The 22,587-nt window shown below is 38.5% G+C and overlaps 1 protein-coding gene across 5 annotated transcripts in view; it reads right to left on the reverse strand.

Annotated features, from left to right (window-relative positions):
- The window catches only part of XPNPEP3 (X-prolyl aminopeptidase 3), a 76,936-nt gene that overhangs the window by 41,301 nt on the left and 13,048 nt on the right, over positions 1-22,587 (reverse strand). For 4 of the 5 annotated variants that reach the window (XR_003519669.2, XM_035721955.1, XM_035721954.1 and 1 more), the window contains exons 2-4: positions 19,167-19,283; positions 6,314-6,721; positions 3,974-4,176 (exon numbers count right to left, since the gene is read on the reverse strand). Coding sequence is in view for 4 of the 5 variants with exons in the window: in XM_035721955.1 (XP_035577848.1) it covers positions 3,974-4,176; positions 6,314-6,721; positions 19,167-19,283 (728 nt within the window). In the remaining variant the exon portion in view is untranslated. Of the gene's footprint in view, positions 1-3,973; positions 4,177-6,313; positions 6,722-18,131; positions 18,280-19,166; positions 19,284-22,587 lie in introns of all 5 variants that reach the window. The other variant, XM_027591961.2, reaches the window with a different exon arrangement.

Below are 22,587 nucleotides of genomic sequence, written 5' to 3' on the forward strand. Positions count from 1 at the left end.
ATAATATTATGTGTAAAAACAGCTATTTGCCCTGTTATTGTGAGTAAATAGGCACAAGAAGGAGGAACAATTGGGACACTTGGATCACTGATAAGGACAAGCACTAGGTATAACTTGGTGGGCCCATATTCCTAAGAATTCTGAAATGTGTTTGGTTATGGGAAGTGCTACGAAACACTCAAACCAAAGTCTATCAGGAGTGACTACTACTCATGTGATCTAAGCCTGGGGGAATTAACATTTTTGAAGTACCAAATGTATTTCCTAATTGTACAAAGTCAGTTAGTACTCAATGACAACACGTCTGCTGTTGGCCGATTTGAAATAAAGAGAGCTTTAGTGGAATTAGGAGCTGCTTAGGAGTATTTGGTCAGGCAAATTTGTTGTTTTTTTTTTAAAGATTTATTTATTTTGAGAGAGAGAGCACAGGAGTGCACAGGGTGGGGGGGAGGGGTAGCAGAAGGAGAGACTCCCTCAAGCAGACCCGCCATGCAGCACAGAGCTTGATCCAATGACCCATGAGATCAGGATCCTAGCTGAAACCAAGAGTCAGATGCTCAAAGGACTGCGCCACCCAGGCACCCAGCAATATTTGTTTTTGTTTTTTTTAAAGATTTTATTTATTTATTTGAGAGAGTGAGCATGAGTGGGGAGAGGGGCAGAGAGAGAGGGAGAAGCAGGCTCTCTACTCAGCAGGGAGCCCGATGCTGCGCTGGATCCCAGGACCCCGGGATCATGACCTGAGCTGGAGGCAGAGGCTTAACCAACTGAGCAACCCAGGTGCCCTGGCATATTTGTTTTTAATGAGGAAATGCATACTGCTGGAAAAGACCTACTAAGGGGCACTGGGGTGGCTCAGTTGATTAAGCATCCAAGTCTTGATTTCAGCTCAGCTCATGTTATCAGGGTTGTGAGATCACGCCCCAGTACTGGACAGATAATACTGTTATTAATGATCAAATATAGAGTGCTTCCTGTAGTGGATTAATGGGTTCTGCTGCAGGTTTCTTCTATTGGAAATCAGTATCTGTCAAACTATGTAACTGGTTATGTTCTCAAGATGTTTTGAATCCTAAAAAAACAGAGATATGGCCTCTGATCTATATTCATATGAGAAATAATATACTGTACATAAGAAAAGACAGATTGTAGGGGCATCTGGCTGGCTTACTCAGTGGAGCCTGCGGCTGTTGGTCTCAGGGTTTTGAGCTCGAGTCCCATGGTGGGTGTAGATACTACTTAAAAAAAAGAAAAGAAAAGAAAAGGTAGATTGTGTTGGAGAGGACAAAATAATTACACCATGATGGGGCATGGTAAGCTGATGGTGGCTCAGTAACCTGAGCATTTGACTTCGGATCAGGTCGTGATCTTGGGGTTCTGGGATTGAGCCCAGCGTTTGGCTCTGTTCAGCGGGGGTCTGCTTCTCCCTCTCTCTCTCTGCTTCCCCCTCCAGCTCATGCTCTCTCTCTCAAATAAATAAAATCTTAAAAAAAAATTACATGAAGATTTTTTTTTTAAAGAGAGCGTGTGCGCATGCACACAAGAGGGGGAGAGAAGGGTCAGAGGAGAGAGAGAAAACCTTAAGTACACCTCAATCTCACGACCCTAAGATCATGACCTGAGCTGAAACCAAGAGTCAGATGCTTAACCGACTAAGCCACCCAGGTGCCCCTATAACAAAATTTTCTGATTTATACTGTAACTACAATGGTATTGCTATATAGGGTATAAATAGGGGGCATAAAGAAATTAATATTGTAGATACTAATAAACTTAGATAATACTGAAATTAATGATCAAATATAGTGGGAAACTGAATTAAAGCTATCTCAGGACATTATCCCTATGGAGGAGAACTGGTCTGAGAAATATTTAGAGTTGATTAATGATAGATTAATAATTCAGCAGATGTATACCATAAGGAGCAGACACTTACAGATCCAAGAAGCAAAAGAACTGTATAGTTACAAAAACATGGGAAAGTATAAATGGATGTTTAGCTATCTGTTTAAATTCCTACCAACCCCACATTGGATACTGTAAATGTTTGGATTCTGCATGTACATTTTTATTATGATTATGACATATTGCAAGGCAAGTAAATGATATCACACTAAGGATTACTGTTTTATTAGAAATAAGACTTGACAATGGGTTAATGGGGGTGGACTGCTCTGTGTGGGTTAATTCCTGAAATTAGCTTGAGCTGTTTTGCTAAATTCCTGTATGGCACTGACTTTGGTAAAGGCACAGCATGAAACATACTCATTAAAAGAGTTGTGAGGGCAATAAACACATGAAAAGATGCTCAACATCACTAACCATTAGGAAAATGCAAATTAAAACCATAGTCAGATACTCTTTCATACACTAGAATGGCTATTATCAAAAAACAGAAAACAAGTTGGCATGGATATGGAAAAATTGGAACCCTTGTCCATTGCCAGTGGGAATATAAAATGGTACAGGTCCTATGAAAAACAGTATGGTGGTTCCTCACAATATTGAACACAGAATTACCATTTGATCTACGTTCTACTTTTGGGTATATATCCAAAAGAAATGAAAGTAGGGGTTTGAAAAGCAGAATGTGCATAGCAGAATTATTCACAATACCTAAAGACAGAAACAACCCAAATGTCCATCAACACAAGAACAGATAAATAAAATGTAGCATATACATACAAAATGGCATATTATTCAGCCTTAAAAAGAAGGGAAATTCTGATATATACCACAGCATGGATAAATACTGGAGACATTCTGCTTGATGAAATAAGTCAGAAATAGGGGTGCCTGGGTGGATCAGTCGTTAAGCATCTGCCTTAGACTCAGGTCATGATCCCAGGGTCCTGGAATCGAGCCCCACATCAGGCTCCCTGCTCAGTGGGAAGCCTGCTTCTCCCTCTCCCCAACTTGTGTTCCCTCTCTCTCTGTCCAAAAAAAAAGTCAGAAATAAAGTAAATATTGTATGACTCCACCTCATATAAGAGGTGCCTAAAAAGTAGTCAAATTATAGACTCAGAAAATAAAATGGTGGTCAGCAGAGGCTAGAGGGAAGGAGAAATGGGAAGTTATTGTCTAACGGGTATAGAGTTTCAACATGGGATCATAAAGAAGTTCTGGAGATATGTAGTAGGGGTGGTTGCACAACAATGGGAATGTATTTAATGCCACTGAACTGTACACTTAAAAATGGCTAAAGTTTAAATTTTATGTTATATATATTTCACCACAATTAATGAAAAGTGTTACAAGGAATTTTGGGTTAGTGTACCAGGTTCTGAATACTGATAGCAGTGAGATTAATGGTTTATATTTGGTCCCTCTTTGAGCTCTCTGAAGGGCTTTGCTGTTGTACAGCAGGAATAAGCCAATATGACCCAAACCACAAAAATCTCTAGCTGAGATTCCATTTTGGGTCCCGTTTCCAAGGTGTTCTGTGTGTCCATCTGTGGTTCCTTATCCACAAGAGGAAAATGCATCCTGCCCGGCCCTTACTGAGGGAGGACAATGAGAGCCTGCACCTGGCTTCTCTGGACCCTTCTGTGAGACAGCCATGGACTGTGACAGGAGTTCTTACTTTAATGCTGTTGCTGTACTATACCCCTTTCCTATAATAAATTACAGCTTTGTAAGCATTGTCATTTTGGGTCCCGGGTCTTCTTTAGCAATCAAACTGTGTTTAACTGCCACTATTATTGTGGTTATTATTAGGAAAGGAAATACAATGAATTAATTTATGTTGCTCCAAAGAGAAACAACAAAGATCATGGGTGAAAGATACAAGAAGGAGATTTATCTTGCCTTGTGAGGTATTGAGCAAGTGTCTAGACATGTTCACTAAACATTAAAGTAGACGGTAGATGCTCATCTACTTTAAGATCACTGCATTGGGTACCTTAAGCTACCCACTGAACCCTAAGAACTTAGATTTTTTAATCTGGAAAAATTTTTTCAATAGAAACCATACCTGTGATGTTAGCTTCCCAGCAATCTGCATTCGCTCAATTTCTGCAGGAGATTTGATCAGCCGGAGGCGCTGTACCAGCTGCTGGACAGCCCGAACTTTATTCTTGCTCCTGGCTTTGACCTCAGTCAGATGCTGCATGTAGTCAGAGTGAAGCTGTGCATGAGAGGGCCTCATCCAGTCATACCAGACCATATTTGTCTCATCTTAAAATGAGCAGCAAAAAATAAATAAATAAATAAAAATTAACAAGAAATACCAACTGTTATAATGACTTGAACAAGAGTGAAAACTATAAAACCCGTGACATATAACTCTCTCAGGACTGAAGCAACTGAAAGGTTGATTATGTATCACTGGAAAGGCTATTCCCTGCAAATGGCAAGATATTCTGACACCAAATATACAGCTTTTCTGCCCCCAAACTTCAGCGTTCCCTATAAAGATGGTAGATGGGACTAAAGCTTTTTCTCCAGCTTTGATTTCATTCATTATTTATTAAACATTAAAGAACTCCATACCACAACTGAGCTAGAGGCACTGCTGAATAACTGAACATAAGAGGAGTGAAAAAAATACTCAGATCTTGACCTCCTGGTTAAAAGTATTCTCTTCCTTTCCAATCTCAGTGTTAGTGAAAGGAGGTTCTTATCTCATTTGGGAGCAATTCTTCATGGCTATGGAAACACTCTAGTGGATAATGTGTGCTAACCCATCTGCCATATATTCTCATTAGACAACCACCTTCTCCTTTGAACTCTAGAGACCCAAGGAACTATATGTGCCTGAGATGTAAGATGTGAAGGCCCATGATGAAAATGTTCCCACTTACACCACGTCTCCATTCGTCCCTTTCTTTTTCCTGATGTGGCCTAAGAGCAGCATTCCCAACAACTGAAGTCTGAAGGTTGTATGTTTTATACAAAGTATTTGGGACAGAAGAGGGGGAAAATCTTACAAATTTTGATTGGTTATATATCAGTGATACAATCTCCTAAATATTTTCATTTTAAAATAAAAATGGTTTTAAGTGTATATTACATGTCAAACGCTAATCTTATATTTAATAGAAATTTAACTACTTTTAAGACAGTAAAACCACTTCTACTACCTGTTCTTAGTGTATGAAATCAAAGCCCAACTTTTTTTGGTTTTTAAACTTTTAAATACATATGATTTCACAAATCTTTTCCTTTGCCTACTGCTTTTATCTAGTAAACTACTAACATTAAGAATGGTGAATGAGAAGTACTTTTGAGAAATACATTTGGTGTAAGGCTTTATTTAACAATACTAGGTTGATGAAATTTACACTGTTGAATAGGACAGCTAGAGACTAATTAAAAAAATAAAAAAGCTAAAAAAAATGATTGACTTTGTGAAGATATAAAAAAGTTCCACTAATTTAGCTGAGTAATTACCTCTGTAAAATAGAGAAAACTTGCATAAAGCAATGAAAACAATTCAAACATATTAGAACTTGCATATTCAAATGAGTATTTTCTTTCAGAGGAGTCTTTGCAGGAAACAAGTCCAATAAATTCCATGATCACTGGAAACAATTTTGGAATTTTCTTTTAGAAACTGACTTCAGAAATGATTTATAAACCATACAAGAAAATCAGACTATAATTTTACAACCATCCATATTTTGTCTAAAACTAGTACTTTCCAACTTGATCAGCTATTTTATTTACCAAATTTGGCGACTAAGTGACTTTTGGACACTTCAAAAAATAAAATGCTTCCCAGAGCTGTAGATTTACGAGAATCACTAAAGATAGTTTATAATGTAGTGTAGGTTCTGAAAAGTTCCAGAAAAGGAATCCTAAAACATTATGAGTGATTATAATTTTACCAGAATAAATGTAGAGAAAAACGACCTTTTTGAGGGGAATGGACTCAACTGTGTACTATACGAATCACCTGAGAATCCTTTTTAAAGTCAGATTCTGATCTAGGAGGTATGGAGTGGGGGCCTAAGATTTTACATTTTCAATTATCTATTATGTATTTGTAATCCTAATATGTGTCACCAGGTTATTCTGATGCTGGTGATGCACTGATCATTCTTTGAGAATACTGCTTCTTTCTGAAGACTTGGCAGAAGTAATAAGCAGTGATCAGAGGTCAATAGACTGGTCAGTGATCTTGAAGAATGACCTATGCTCATTCTGTACTTTAAGTCTTGTGGAAAAGATTTATGATCCTTTCATGGTGCTCAAGGAAATGCCGCTACAATATTCATTTTAGAAAATTAAGAACTTTGTCTAAATAGGCAAGGAAAGTCTTAATCCAAAATCTGGCCTGTGATTTGATTTGACTTCTGCTCCCATTTGTTACCTTTCAATTTTGGTATTAGATGTTGAAATTCCTCCAGTGTATAGGCTTCATCCACTCCCGTTAAAGCTATTGCTCCATCAGTGCCAGATCGTGGGCCATCCCAAAGTTCTCGACTAGGGTCTCTCCGAGGCACAAAAAGCATGGCCTTATGTGCTGGTAACTGCTTGCCAGGGAGGCTTTGAAGGACCAGAATGCTATCCGGCTCTTGGAATCCACACAGGTACAGGAAATTGTTGTCTTGGTGGAAGGTATAGGGGATATCATTGCTCATGTAGTATGTAGGGTTGGACAGCAGAACCACTGTCTGGTCTGTCCCACTCTGCCCTTCTGTTTCCTTGTGGATCAGAGACATTAGTTTGTGCCTGCGAAGTGCATATTCCACTTGAGATAGTCCTGGCGTCACCTCTCCTAGAAATGACAAATAACAGTGATGCTTTGCATTTACATAGTGCCAAACTACTTTTAGGGTAGCTTAATATTAGATGAAGACACCCAAGTTCATTTCTTCAATTTATGCCAAATCTCCTCAGAGCACACGGGGAATTAAGGAGATGACCCAGGTTTCAAATTTTCTATTCCACTGCAAAAAGGTTGGAAGAAATGATAGTTAAATGTGTTCCTGCCGGAAACCTGGAATCATGACCCCATAAGAACTCTTTCATTCTTTTACTCATTCAATCAAATCTTTATTGAACATTATTATGTGGAAGGCATTGTTAGGCATATAATTAAGGTTGACCTAAAGTGTCAATATAAAAGGTGAGAAGGATGACATTATCCGTGTATGACTTTCCTGAAAGAATGTAAGCTCCATGAGGACATAGATTTTTGTCTGTTTAATGTTATATTCCCAGAGCCTAGAATAACAACTGGAATGTAGTGGGCATTTGATAAATATTTGTAAAATGATGTATAGTTTTTAACATAATAGAGTTTAGGGCCAAAGAACGTCCCCCAATTTCAAGAGCTAAAATAAATTTCTCCTTCTGAATTTCCAGTGCATAATAATACCTTTCTAATAGGACTTTTCACTCTCTACTTTGCATTTTTTTTTAAAGATTTTATTTATTTATTTGAGAGAGAGAGAATGAGAGATAGAGAGCACGAGAGGGAAGAGGGTCAGAGGGAGAAGCAGACTCCCCGCTGAGCAGGGAGCCCGATGCGGGACTCGATCCCGGGACTCCAGGATCATGACCTGAGCCGAAGGCAGTCGCTTAACCAACTGAGCCACCCAGGCGCCCCTCTACTTTGTATTAACAGTAGAGCTGGATACACATAACGTCCCTGAGGGTTCCCTCCCTGAGGGAAAATCTTTGTATTTTCCAAGTGGGACCATCTTTGTATTTTCCAAAAACTCTAATAATATTATCTACCTCTTGGGGCTGTCATGAGAAGCAACCTTGATAAAGCATGTGGTTCTTAAGGAATGAAGACTCCCCAAAGAATCTTTAGAAGCTATGGATTCAGGGGCACCTGGGTGGCTCAGTCGGTTAAGCTTCTGACTCTTGATTTTGGCTCAGGACATGATCTCAGGGTCGTGAGATAGAGCCCTAGGTGGGGTTCCATGCTCAGCAGGTAGTCTGCTTCTCTCCCTCTCCCTCTGCCCCTCCCCTTGCTTGGGCACATGCACTCTCTCCCTCAAATAAATAAATCTTAAAAAAAAATAAAATAAAAGCTATAGAGTCATTGTTTATTAAACTGCACATAGGCACACACAAACTTCTGACATATATTTCAAGAGCTGTCTGATTCACTTAAGCCCACTCACAAAACTCTTATTAGGAACATGTGTTATTAAGTGTTACATATTAGTTCTCAGTATTAGTACCCAGCATACTGCCTGGTTCCTTGCCCAGTGGTGACTGGGTGAGTGTTTCCCTTCTGTATTGGAAATTATGTGTGCTTTCACTTTAGGTTGCAAAATAAAAGAACTACTAAAACAATCACTCATGAAAGCTGTATCCCTCAGCCTACACAGAGGAATAATAATAGTAAAACACCACCTAATGCTTACTGAATGCTTCTTATGTGTCTGGTACTATTCTAATTACTTATAGATATCAGCTCATTTAATCTTTACATTGACTTTGTGATGTGGATTACTATTATTTCCTGTAGTAGCCAGTCTCCACATCCAAGTATGGAAAGATAGCCATGAAATACTGCTGTATGAAAAAGTTACAGTACAAGATGGGTGATATGATCCCAATTATTAAAACAAAACAAAACACAAAAACAAAGAGCGAAAAAATAATTAGGAAAAAAAAAACCAACTTCTGGGGCACCTGTGTGGCTCAGTTGGTTAACTGTCTGCCTTTGGCTCAGGTCACGATCCTGGGGTCCTGGGATCGAGCCTTGCATCGGGTTCCTTGCTCAGTGAGGAGTCTGCTTCTCCCTCTCCCTTTGCCCCTCCCCCTGCTCTTGTGTCCACGTTCTCTCTCTCTCAAATAAATAAAATCTTTTTAAAAAATGGAACGAATCCCAAATTTTATAGTGGTAATCTATGGGGATTGAGTTAAGACTGAGATTTTCTTTTTAACATGCTTTATTTATTTAGAGAGAACACGTGCCAGTGGGAGGCAGAGGGCAAAGGGAGAGGGAGACAGAGAATCTTAAGCGGGCACAACGCCCAGTGCAGAGCCCAACATGGAGCTCGATTTCACAACCCTGAGATCATGACCTGAGCTGAAATCAAGAAGTCGGTCACTTAACTGACTGAACCACCCAGGTGTCCCTTTCTAACATCTTTTTAATATTACTTGAATTTTGTTTCAATGAGTATATACTCTCAAAATTAAAATCCCAAATAAAGAGAGACATCATGGGCAGTCCATGTCATACTCATAACCTACAATGGTTCTTTGTTGTCCATTAGATCAAATTCAAACTCTTAAGTAGATTTTAATGCTCTCTACCAGGTGATTCCAATTTATCTGGTCAACTTTTAAAGAACAGCTTGAGATATTATCTACATAGCATACAATCCACTCACTTAAATGTACAACTTAATGGTTTTTGGTACAGTCACAGAATTGTACAAACATTACAAAAACCAACTTTAGAGTATTTCATCACTCCCAAAATAAACCCCTGCCCATTTCCTCCCAATCTGCCCAAGCCCATGGCAACCACTAATCTATTTTCTGTGTCTATGGATTTGTCTACTGTAGAGATTTCACATAATGACATCACATAATATATGGTCTTCAGTGATCTGGCCAACTTTTTTTTTTATCATTTCTCCAAGTATTCTGAAATTAATTCCTTCTTATGTCTTACATGGGTCCAATCTGTTCTTTCCCTATTACCTTGCTTACAATGTGTCCCTTTTCCAAAATCTCTTCTCCCTCCACAGCAGTTCCATTCCCAAGATTTCAGGCTCAATGCATGTTTGTTTTTAGACTCCTCTTATTCAAAAGGCTCTCCTGATGGGCCCAGGTCATGTTGATTTGTCCCTCTTATTTTTTTTAAGTTAATGGTTTCATTTTCTTATACATACATCCTATAGTTGTGTATAAAGGTAATCACATCATACTGAACTCTTTCTCTTTTTTTTAAGATTTATTTATTTATTTGAGAGAGAGAATGAGATAGAGAGAGAGAACATGAGAGAGGGGAGGGTCAGAGGGAGAAGCAGACTCCCTGCCGAGCAGGGAGCCCGATGCGGGACTCGATCCCGGGACTCCAGGATCATGACCTGAGCTGAAGGCAGTGGCTTAACCGACTGAGCCACCCAGGCGCTCCATACTGAACTCTTCCAATAAATATTTCCCCCCTTTTCCTTTGCTGTTTGATTCGTCACTTCCCTTCCCTCCTTCTACCCACACAAACACCTCACCCACACTGGTAATCTAGCATGTATCCTTTCCTATTTTTCTCAATACTCATATACTTGCATTTAGGGTTTTTTTTTGGTCACAAAAAGTGTTTTACAAACAGGGGATACTACACATTCTTCTGTATCTTGCTTTTCTATCACAGTGACACCTTATAGAAATCCCTCCCACCAAGTCATCTTGCATAGCTTCAATTCATTCCGCTTGATGTCTCCATATATTTCTTGGGGTGATGTATCATAACTTACTGGTCCATTTCTATACTGGTGGGCATGTATATTGTTTTCAGCTTTTTGCTGTAATAATAAACATCCTTGTACTTATCCTGGTACCTTTATGCCTTATGTACTGGTGCTTTCTATGGGATGGTCCCAGGACAGACATTGCTGGGTCAAAGACCTCTGAATTTTCTTAGTACTCATGTTCAGTACATGAAACTCAGCTGTTTATGATTGCCTTGGAAGAGTCCAGTTGTTTTACCTATGTATAGTTTATCTCTCCAGCAAACTCTATAGTTTGCATTTCATTAATAAAATAACTTTTATTTATGTATAAGAGAAAAAAATCTACATTTTTATTGATGAAGTTGGTAAGAAATAAAAGGTAAATAAGCCAACAGAGTCAGTCCTGGAAGAGCTCACATTGCATTCCGTCCCCCCGCCCACCGAATTGAACTGGCTAAGAGTCCTCTAGGGTTCTTGGGCAGAATACCGAACTTTGTACCAGAGCCCAGAAAAGCTTAACTATTTATCTCTCTGATAATTATTCATGTTAAGTCTACCACTGTTAACCAACACTGGAAATTTCCCAATGTACCAAGCAGTAAATACCCTCTTATAAAAGCAGAGGCTGGCTGTAACTGGTGGATCATCCAAACTTTCCTTTTTGTCTTCTCTTTTCTCCCTTTCCTGTGCTTTGCTTTGGTTTCCTCATGGCTATAGTCCATGTAATAAAGTTAAATTAGAAATCAGTTCATTCTGTGTTTTTTTTTAATTTTGGGAAATAAGAAAATTCACAATTTTAATGACCTTAATATATGTGTTCTCTCCTGTTCTCATTAATAACAAAGCATATACAGAGATATATTGGAAACAAACTTCTGAAAAAAGATACAATTATTTGGAAATCAAAAAAACAGCATTGGAAAACTATCTTTTACTCCCTTCAAGATACTCCTCTCCCTCTTCAATCCAATTTCATACAAATGACTACATGAGAAACATCTAAAACACTGGCTACCTTTTCCTAAGCTTATGAATCATCAACGCTATAGAGTGATCCATTAACTAAATGCTTCCAAACTTCTGAAATCTCAAAGTAACAAAGAACTCTTTGGTCATGACAAAAAATTATCCAAGGGAAAAAAGACATCTTTTCTTATCATTTGAAGGAGGAAATAAAAAAGGTGTGATAAAGTAATGAACTTTAACCCTAGAGGTAAACCTGGCAGTTGTTATGGCCTTTGATCATAAAACTAACCATTGTAATGGTCAAAATGGCCTGAATTTCTTCCGATAAAACTATATCTGAATAGACATTCTGGTAACTTTGTCACATTGTAATGTAGTAAGGAACAAAGTTAGTATTTTATCATGTGGAATCAGTTAAGGATAGAGGGGCTATTCTAACAAGCTTCTTTACCAATCAAATGCCTACATGTCACAATCTGGACTCTGCAAATAGCAAAGTCTCACAATCAATTCTGAGACTCTACCGCTAAGAGGAAGAGCTCTTTTAGGACATTTGGGATTGCTCTTCTTAAGAGAGTAAGAAAAATGTTCTTCATATTTAATCAGCCAAGCAGAAAACCCAAGAGGAAAGTTTTACAAAGACTGAAAATGGACGGAAAGATGCAAGTCTTTGCTACAATCCAGGTATGTATTTTAATTATTTCCCAAAAATAACTAGATTAGGATTTTAATATGGTCTGATTTTTGAACCAGCGTTCTTAAAAATCAATTGTTTAATATTAGGTAGTTTTTATTGTCTACAAGAAAGTAGTTTATAAACTGATCTATTACTATGTAGCTGGAGAATGGGGGTAAAAAAAGTTAAATGTTTCCTTTATAAAGTAAAACACAGACCTCTCTGAAAAAAATGAAATGACCAAATAAACAATTAAAGAAATACTCTAAATAGATTTTATTTGCATATATTGAGCAAAACAAGCCTGACAGAAAGGGTACATACTGTATGATTCCGAGAAGAGACCAAACAATCCATGTTGATAGAAACTGGAGCAATGGTTAAGGATGGAGAGGGGTTACTGACTGGAGGGGAGAAGACTTTCTGGGGTGATGAAAATGTTCTATATCTTGACTGAGGTGTGTGGGTTATATTGGCATCTACCTTTGTCAAAACTTACTGAATTGCCAACTCATGATGTGTACATTTAAGATCCGTGCAATTCATGATATGTAAATTTCATGACATTTAAAAAAGTATACTACTCTCTAAACTTGAAATACCTTTTACACTAAGACTTCCCTCAGGTGAATTTCTTCTTATTAAAAACCTATGACAAAAATAGACTTTTCAGAAGTTCCAGATAGTATTCTTTGGCACAAGTGTTTTGTATTGTTTTGTGGTTAAGTATGGACTCACAGTCAGACTTCCGTTGAGTTGGAATCCTGGCTCAACAACTTACTGAGTGACTTGGGGAGAGCTACCAAACTGCTTTATGATTCAGTTTTCTCATCTGTCAAATGGAGATAGTAATAGCAATTACTTCTCAAAGTTGTCAGGAGGATTAAATAAGTTAAAATACTTAGAACAGTAAGCACTATATAAATAGTAGATAGAATTATTACCACCATAAAGAATTACACTTAAAGGGGTGCCCTGGGTGGCTCAGTCATTAAGCATCTGCCTTTGGCTCAGGTCAAGATTCCAGGGTCCCCGGATCAAGCCCCGCATCAGGCTCCCTGCTCCGCAGGAAGCCTGTTTCTCCCTCTCCCACTCCCCCTGCTTACATTCCCTCTCTCGCTGTGTCTCTCTCTGTCAAATAAATAAATAAAATCTTAATACTTAAAGATGTCCTTCTGGTAATCCAAAGCCAGGGAGGACACTGAAAGAGTAAACTTTACTATCCCTATCAAAGTAATATTTACACAGAAACCCTGAAAGTCTTTGGCTTTCTCCCACAATAAGAAGGAGTCTCATGTGATTCAGAAGCTTTTTATTATTCAGTTCTTTATAAGATTCCCGATTCTTGTCTAGAGCAGATTCTTGCTGATCTTTACTTCAGAGATTTTGCTCAATATGAATGAGAAATATGCACAAAGGTTAAAGAGAAATAGAAAAGTCATTTATTTCTAATGTATCAGTATTTAAACCACAGGAAAATTATCTCCAATTTTCTTTTCTCCCAGCATTAAAAAAGAAAGAAATACTCCATAATTCTGCACTAGATGGCAGTTTATGGAATTTCTATAAGCTAATTATCAGTATAATGGTAACTTGAAATGAGTAATCAACAAACACCATACATATAGGCTAAATATATAGGTTTAGTCACCTGTAAATTTATATATGTAACCACTCCAGTCTTTATTCTGCATTAAAATCTATTTCAGAAAATGAAGACAAGAGGAAAATGCACAATCAATACAAATAATGTGGTCATTTAAAAAATTCCATAGGTACAAAGGAAGTGAGAAAAGAAAATATATTACTTTATTCAAAAAGAGGTAGGGGCGCCTGGGTGGCTCAGTCAATTAAGCCTCTGACTCTTGGTTTCAGCTCAGGTCATGATCTCATGGGTTGTGAGATCGAGCACCCGTCCCCCTTGGGCTTTGCGCTCAGTGGGGAGTAAGCTTGAAGATTCTCTCCCTCTGCCCCTCTCCCCCAGCTCATACGTGTGCATTCTCTCTCAAATAAATAAATCTTTAAAAAAAACAACAACACAGGTAGACTTCATGGTGAAATATCTATTAAAAAAATTAGACCCTGAACTTAAATTTAAAATCCATAGAATGCAAAACTTTTTTTAAAGATTTTATTTATTTACTTGAGAGAGAGAGAAAGATCAAGAACACAAGCAGGGGGAGCAGCAGGCAGAGGGAGAAGCAAAATCCCTGCAGAGCAGGGACCTCGATGCAGGGCTCCATCCCAGGACCCGAGGATCATGACCTGAGATGAAGGCAGAGGCTTAACCAACTCAGTCACCCAGGCGTCCCAAAACTTTTTTTTTAAGATTTTATTTATTTGAGAAAGAAAAAGAGAGAGCGAGGGAACACGAGCAGGGGTAGGGGCAGAGGCAGACAGAGAAGCAGACTCCACACCTACCAGGGAGCCCAATGTGGGGCTCAATCCCAGGACACTGGGATCATGACCTGAGCTGAAGGCAGACGCTTAACCAACTGAGCCACCCAGGTGCCCCTCTAGAATATAAAACATTTTTATACTACTATTCTGCTCATCAGGTGTAATCTATAAAAAGTGTTTTGAAACGGCTACATAAATGTAAAGTCATCATTCAGTAAACTCTGTGATGGTGGTGATGATAAAGCTATGAATGAGTTTAAGAACTGAGTGTTTGGGGATAAGGATGTAAGAGAGGTGTGGGGAAGGCACACTCTGCTTCAAAATGTGACCTGTGGCCAAAGATCTGGTTTTAGGCATCTCATGCACCCACATGAATGAGTACCCATTAGGCAAGTGGTGTGCATCAGAAACACCTAGGGAGCTCTTCAAAACATATGGCCTAAGCCCTTCCCTTGAGATTCTGATTCAGTAAGTCTATAGGATCATGGCATGTATGTATTTTTAAAAAGCTCACCCAGCAGTCTAGGCAGATTCAGACCACCTGGAATTTCTGTCATTTCTTGGACATATATTTTAATCTTTTATATAGTATAAAAATCTTACCCCACCAAAATAAATCTTGATCTTTTAGATACCGAAGTCAACCATTTTAACAAAACTTAAAAAAAAAAAATACACCCCTTGCTCAAGGCAGAACTACAACTAAACTATGACTGAAAGATGTCAAAGTGGTTTTGACACTTCTTTTTTTTAAGATTTTATTTATTTATTTGAGAGAGAGAGAATGAGAGATAGAAAGCACGAGAGGGAAGAGGGTCAGAGGGAGAAGCAGACTCCCTGCTGAGCAGGGAGCCCAATGTGGGACTCGATCCCAGGACTCCAGGATCATGACCTGAGCTGAAGGCAGTCACTTAACCAACTGAGCCACCCAGGTGCCCGGTTTTGACACTTCTAAGGGAAGAAGATTCAGGAATTATTATCTAGCACCCACTCTAGAACCAACCTTTTCATCATTTTAAATATTATACTTGACAGTAACTGTAGAGCCTCAGCCATTATATTTGATGATAAGGGACAAACAGCTAAATGGTAAAAGCATTCCCTCATATTGTAGGGCCACACAGCTATAATCTGAATACTTCCCAATGAATCTCTTTAATATTGTAGTTGAAAGAAAAACAAGTGGTTCTGGGTATGTTGGACAAGTCATTCTCACAAGCCCAACTCTCTTTCTTAAAGCGCTATAAACTATATCACATATTCCAAAATTAATTGTGTCCAGGAATGTAACACTGTTAGAAATATAGGTTCTTGGAAATAATGCTTCATTAGGCAGTAGTTCTTCCTATTCTCTGATAAGTTGCAGTGTTTATGTGAGTTGAACACCTTGCTGTTCTGTTAATGACAGCATTACTCCTGTGGCAATGTCCGGGAACTATGTAAGTATCCATCTGCACAGATATTATAAAAAGTAGATTCATGGGGCACCTGGGTGTTTCAGTTGTTAAGCGTCTGCCTTCGGCTTGGGTCGTGATCCCAGGGTCCTGGGATCAAGCCCCACATCGGGCTCCTTGCTTGGTGGAAAGCCTGTTTCTCTCTCTCCCACTCCCCCTGCTTGTGTTCCTGCTCTCCCTATCTCTCTCTATCAGATAAATAAATAAAATCTTTAAAAAAAGAAAAGTAGATTCACACTATATAGCTCAGAATGCCACTTGCCTTCCTGCATGGAATCACTTTTTCCTGCTGGGGGGGTAAGTGGCAGGCATATCAGTGATCAAGGAGGATGAACTGACATTTTCTGTCTCTACAAATACAGTCCTTAGCACCGGTATGGCAATGTTAAAAAAGAAGAAATGGGGGGTGCCTTGCTGGCTCAGGCAGTACAGCATGTGACCTTGATTTTGGGGTTGCGAGTTCAAGCCCCATGTTGGGCCTAGAGATTACTTTAAAATAAATACATACATACACACTTTAAGGAAATAAGTTTTAGAAATCTCTAGGAGACCTTGGGGGGAGTCAGTCTGATTTTTTATTTCCATCTCAAGCAGTAGTAGCACGGTTAGAATTCCTTTATCTCTAAGCCACTCTGCTGAGTATTTTCCAGGTTACTGTTGCTTCAGGAAACTTGGATGGATATGGCCAGGAGAAATCGAGAGGAAATAGCTCCCCAGAATTCAGAAAGAGCTGAACCCCAGTAATTTCATTTCTAAGAATTTATTTTTAGGAAATAACTGATTGGTATACAAAGTATACACATGTGTATACACACACACACAGACACACATACTTCTATATAAAAAATAAGTCTAGAAAGATACATATACCAAAATCTCAACAGTGATTTTCCATGAGCAGTGGAATTATGAGTAATTTTTTTAAAAAATATTTTTACCTGTATTCTCTAGTATTTCTTTAATACATATGGACCTTGTGTAATAATTAGAGAAAGGATTGAGGTATTTCCCAAAAGTTTTAAGTACTTCCAAGTACTGGGAAAACAGCTATGCCAAACATGAAATTTTTTGAAGAAAACCAAGTAACAGATGATATAATTTCATACTCCAAACTAAGCAACTGACTGCCTCTGTGAAGGAAACTTTTAAAAAAATATTACATGCCTTTTATTTTTTCTCAATAATTTACTCTTTCTCCACTCCATAATCATTTTAACACTTCCATGTCTACCTAGAGAAAGACAATTGATTAATACTTTGGATACTTACATAAGGCAAAAACTGTATACCTGCTTTCTTTAACACTGATGATTCTGTTTTAAAATTCCATCTACTTCTGGTGAAATAAGTCAATCAGAGAAAGACATGTATTATATGACCTCACTGATATGAGGAATTCTTAATCTCAGGAAACAAACTGAGAGTTGCTGGATTGGTGGGGGGTGGGAGGGACGGGGTGGCTGGGTGATAGACATTGGGGAGGGTATGTGCTATGGTGAGTGCTGTGAATTGTGCAAGACTGATGAATCACAGATCTGTACCTCTGAAACAAATAATGCAATATATGTTAAGAAAAAAAAAAGAAGAAGATAGCAGGAGGGGAAGAATGAAGGGGAGTTAATCGGAGGGGGAGACGAACCATGAGAGATGGACTCTGAAAAACAAACTGAGGGTCCTAGAGGGGAAGGGGGTGGGAGGATGGGTTAACCCGGTGATGGGTATTAAAGAGGGCACGTTCTGTGTGGAGCACTGGGTGTTATGCACAAACAAACAATGAATCATGGAACACTACATCAAAAACTAATGATGTAATGTATGGTGATTAACATAACAATAAAATTCAAAGTAAAAAAAAAATTCCATCTACTTCTAACCCCTCTTACCCCAATGTCTAAAACCCTATGTCCAGAAGAGTAAAAATTAAGACAGACATCTCTTTCCCCCCCACAGCTGATATGAACATAATACATTTATGAATATGTATCATTTGTTTACAAGCATTTTTTATACAGTTATGCACGTAATACACACAGAGAACAGTTTAGATAGAGGCCATCACCTCGACAATATGATTACTAGTTTCAAGGCCTAGAAAATGCAGCTCACCATGTAAAAATATCTCACCACGAGAAATCAGTAATTTTCAAAGCTGGTAAAACTCAATGTCAATTCAACTTTTTTTTTTTTAAATGAGGCTATAGGTAGGTTGATAGGTTAGAGAAATACTTAAATTAATACTAACTGGAATGCTAGTAAGCTTACCTTACAGCTTTGAAAAACTCTGATTTCTTGTGTATTTCAGTGGTGAGCTGCATTTCCTGAATCTCAGCCGATTTCCCAGCAGGAATTCCAGTCTGATGAAGAATCAGCAAAAGGAAGCCCTCACTGAGAGACACACTGGTATCATTCACTGAGTGGAGATAGTGAAAGAGTAACGTATTTCTAAAGGCAATTTAGATTATTAGTCCATATACTTACATAGTAAATACAGATTTAACTTCCCTTGGCAGAAGCAACAATTAATTTCCCTTGAAAATCTGACTGCTTTTTCTACAAAGCATTTGGTTTTGCCCTACCTACCTCTTTGGAATGGTATTCATTTACCACAGTTCACCCTTTAACTGCCTTTTTATCATTGTTATCACCTCTCAAAGCTGTGAAAATCAAATCTGGAAATCTAATGTAATCTACCTAGCAATATTTTTGTTAAATGAAGTGAGCATTTAGTACTCTCAAGAAAAACATGTTTTCTTTTTTTTTGAGTAGGCTCCATGCCCAACACGGGGCTTGAACCCACAACCCTGACATCATGAGTCTAATGCTCCACTGAGTGAGCCAGCTGGGTGCCCCAAGAAAAACATGTTTCCTAAAGTGTCTTTAACATAGCACTTTACAGGGAATCAATCGTTTGACTGACCTAGCAACTATGTCTTAGAAAGTAATGTAACTTTTCTTTTAAAATATCCTGAAATACATACTTTTCATTGATAATTCTGAATTGCAAGACTTATTGTATTTATTGCTCTAGATAGTGCCATCGACACAGTACCATTAGCCACATGTACCTTTTTAAGTTTAAAATTTAGTTAGCTAAAAAATAAAATAAAATAAAACATTAAGTTCTTCAGTTGTACTAGCAACATTGTAAGTATGCAATAACCACTTGTGGCTGGTGGCTACTGTATTGGGCAGCACAGATCTAGAACACTTACATCATCAAAAAAATTCTATTGGATAGCATAGTTCTAAGTAAAGCATCTAAAGAGAGAGACAGTTATTATAGTTAAAAGGGCTTACCTGGTCTGAGGAGGTGTGGGTGTGTAAAGGGGCTGGGCTGGCCTAAGTACCGGTTTGGAATTCTCCTCTCTGGGATGGGCTGGAGGGAGTAGCTTCGCTGAGAACATGACAAGCATCCTGAAGGAAAAATAAAGTGAAATGGAACAATAATGCAGAAAATCCTCACAGTATGTATACACTGATCTATCTCCAGCAGATGGATGCTTTAGAAAAATGCAAGTTAGGATCTCCTTCAATATTTTTATTGCCCTTCCTCTGTGCCAGTCAGGGCCTGTGTTGGGCCCTAGGAATACAAAAATGAGATAATTTTTACTCTTAGCAACCTCAGTCTACTGCAGCATAATAGAGGTACATACACATAGAGTATGACTATGGTATGAATAAGGAGCTATGGGAACAGAAGGAAGGCAACAAACAGCAGCAAGGAAGGGGTAAGGGTATTTCACAGAGGTTGTGTGAAGCTGTGTCCTAAAATTCAGAAAAAGAGGGACACCTGGGTGGCTCAGTTGTTAAGCATCCGCCTTCGGCTCAGGTCATGGTCCCAGAGTCCTGGGATTGAGCCCTGCATCGGGCTCCCTGCTCAGCGGGAAGCCTGCTTCTCCCTCTCCCGCTCCCCCTGCTTGTGTTTCCTCTCTTGCTGTCTCTCTCTCTGTCAAATAAATAAGTAAAATCTTTAAAAAAATAAAAATAAAAAATAAAATTCAGAAAAAGAGAATTAACATTCTTATTGAGAATATGTGAAGTATGAGAAAATATGCACATGCTATCTCATTTAACCTTGGAAATGTTAGAACTAGATTAAATCATGTCTGAAAAATGCTTAATCATGATATACAACAAACACTATTATTAGCATTCATTCAACAAGATTTAAGCATGTGACTGGAACACATGCTAGAAAAAGACATGAGCAGGAGGACTATGTGCTGTGGTCTTCAAAGAATATACAGTCTACTGGAGGTAAAACAAAATGACATTATAACATGACATGGTGAACACCAGGGTGGATTCATTCACAAGGTTTTTTTGAGGGCAGAGACTAATACAATGTTGCGGGATGGGTACAAAGACAAAGATAAGCACACAGTGCTCTGGGGAACACAGAGAAGCACACAAAAGGTGCTGGCGTGGGACCGTAGAAGCAGGGGATGCCTACCCTGAATAAGAATTACTCAAGTGAAGGGCATCTGGCTGGCTCAGTTGGGAGAGCATGCAACTCAACATTGTAAGTTAAGAGCCCCATGTTGGGTGTAGAGATTACTTAAAGATAAAATCTTTTTTAAAAAATCAGTCAATTGAAAGACAAATGGGTCTGGAAGGTGTTATGAATGAGATTAAGAAAGGGAAGGCATAGAAGGCACTGTGTGTGTGTGTGTGTGTGTAGCAGGGAAAAGAGTTTCAGGTCAGTGTTGCTGGAGGAAGATGAAAAGATTAGAAGACTGGGAAAGGCTTTATATGTATACCAAATTACGGAATTAGGATTTTAACTGCCATCATCATGGCTTTTTTACAAATAAGGAACTGGATTCAAAGAATTTGTGCCATGTTACACATTACTGGGGAAGCTGGAGTTCAAACCTAGGGTTTTTTTGGTTGTTGTTATTTTAGACTTTATTTATTTGAGAGAGGGACAAAGCATGCACCAGCAGTGGGAGGGGCAGAGGGAGAAGGAGACTCCTCACTGAGCAGGGAGCCCTAGGCCGGGCTTGATCCCAGGACCGGGAAACATGACCTGAGCTGAAGGCAGACGCTTAAGTGACTGAGCCACCCAGGCCCCCCCAAACCTAGGTTTATTAAACTCCAAAATCTTTGCTCTTATCCCTCCACCCTGTTGCTCAGTAGGTGTTCTCTGCTGATCCCAACAACACAGTCACTACTATACAATCTCCTCGTGAACGTACAATCACTACAACAGGAGGATGTGATGTCTGGATCAAGTTAAAGGTTTTTGTAGGGACTATGTAGTATGAATGAGGTGTATACATTTGGTGAGTGAGGAGTCTTAAATGTTAACTCTGAATTAAATTTACAGAGGATTACTGAAAAAAATTATAGCTTCTTGGATGATTAGAAAGACAAAATGGTAAAGGTTTCTGGGCAGTATGAAAATAGTTAAGAACAGTGAAAAATGAGAATAGGAAAAACAAGTATTTCCTGGAATCTAGCTTTAGAAAATGTACAGAATACATATTAGGGAATATGCCCAGTCTATATATATCGAAAGCTTAACAAAGATGAGGCAAGTGATTTACAGAAATACAGAGGACGGAGGAACTAGCTGGAGGACAACATAGGAACACAATCAACAAAGTCCTAACGTGGGAACACTACAGGACAAACAACTCTGTTTCTTCCACATAAATTTTATGGCAGGTAGGGCTGCTAAGAGATGGAAAGAGGAATTTGTAGGTTAAAAAAAAAAAATCTTAAAAATTATTATCAATTATAATTATGTGAACCTTATATGGATCCTGATTCAAGCAACAAATTGTAAAACAAGTATCCACTCATGCTGTTTATTATATTTATGAAAAAATTGGAAATTTGAATAATTGCATATTTGATGGTATTTGGGAAGTAATGTTTACTTCTTTAAGGTGTGATAATAGTGTTGTGGTTATGTTATTTTTAAAAATTATTTATTTATTTGTGGGGGGGTGTACAAGCAGGGGGAGCAGCAGAGAGGGAGAAACAGGCTCCCCACTGAACAGAACAGCCCCCCATGTGGGGCTTGATCCCAGGACCCCAGGATCACGACCTGAGCCAAAGGCAGATGCTTAACTGACTGAGCCATCGAGGCACCCCTGTGGTTATGTTAAAAAGGAAGAACCTTACCTTTTAGAGATATAAACTGAAATATTTACTGATGAAGTGATACAATCTGGGATTTGTCTCAAAATAACACAGGAGTGGGGTGGGTTGGGGAGAGGATGAAAGGGGTTTTGGATGAAAGAAGACTGGCCATGAGTTGGCAACTGTTGAAGCTGGGTGATGGGTACATGGGAGTCCATTATATACTACTCCATCTACTTATATGTTTGATGTTTTCATAATAAGAGGTAAAAAAGATGAGTTTAGAGACAAATGAAGGAAATAAGTATGCATTCTGAAAGGCAATCTAAGACAGAGTTAAAGCTAGCAATGGTATAGTAGAAAAAAGTGCCAATTCTATGATCTATGTGATCTTGACATGTTACATAATTCCTTTACGCTATTTTTTTACCTGTGAAATAATGCAGTTATAGTAGATAGTGGATTTCAACCTTTTAAAACCAAGATCCACAGTAAGAATATATTTTACATGGTAACCTAGTATACACAGACATATAAATATGATACATATAAAAATTTCACTAGGGGCGCCTGGGTGGCTCAGTCAGCTGAGTGTCTGACTCGATTTCAGCTCAGGTCGTGATCTTGG

This window comes from Zalophus californianus, chromosome 9 (assembly GCF_009762305.2).
Source record: "Zalophus californianus isolate mZalCal1 chromosome 9, mZalCal1.pri.v2, whole genome shotgun sequence".
Lineage (NCBI taxonomy): Eukaryota > Metazoa > Chordata > Mammalia > Carnivora > Otariidae > Zalophus > Zalophus californianus.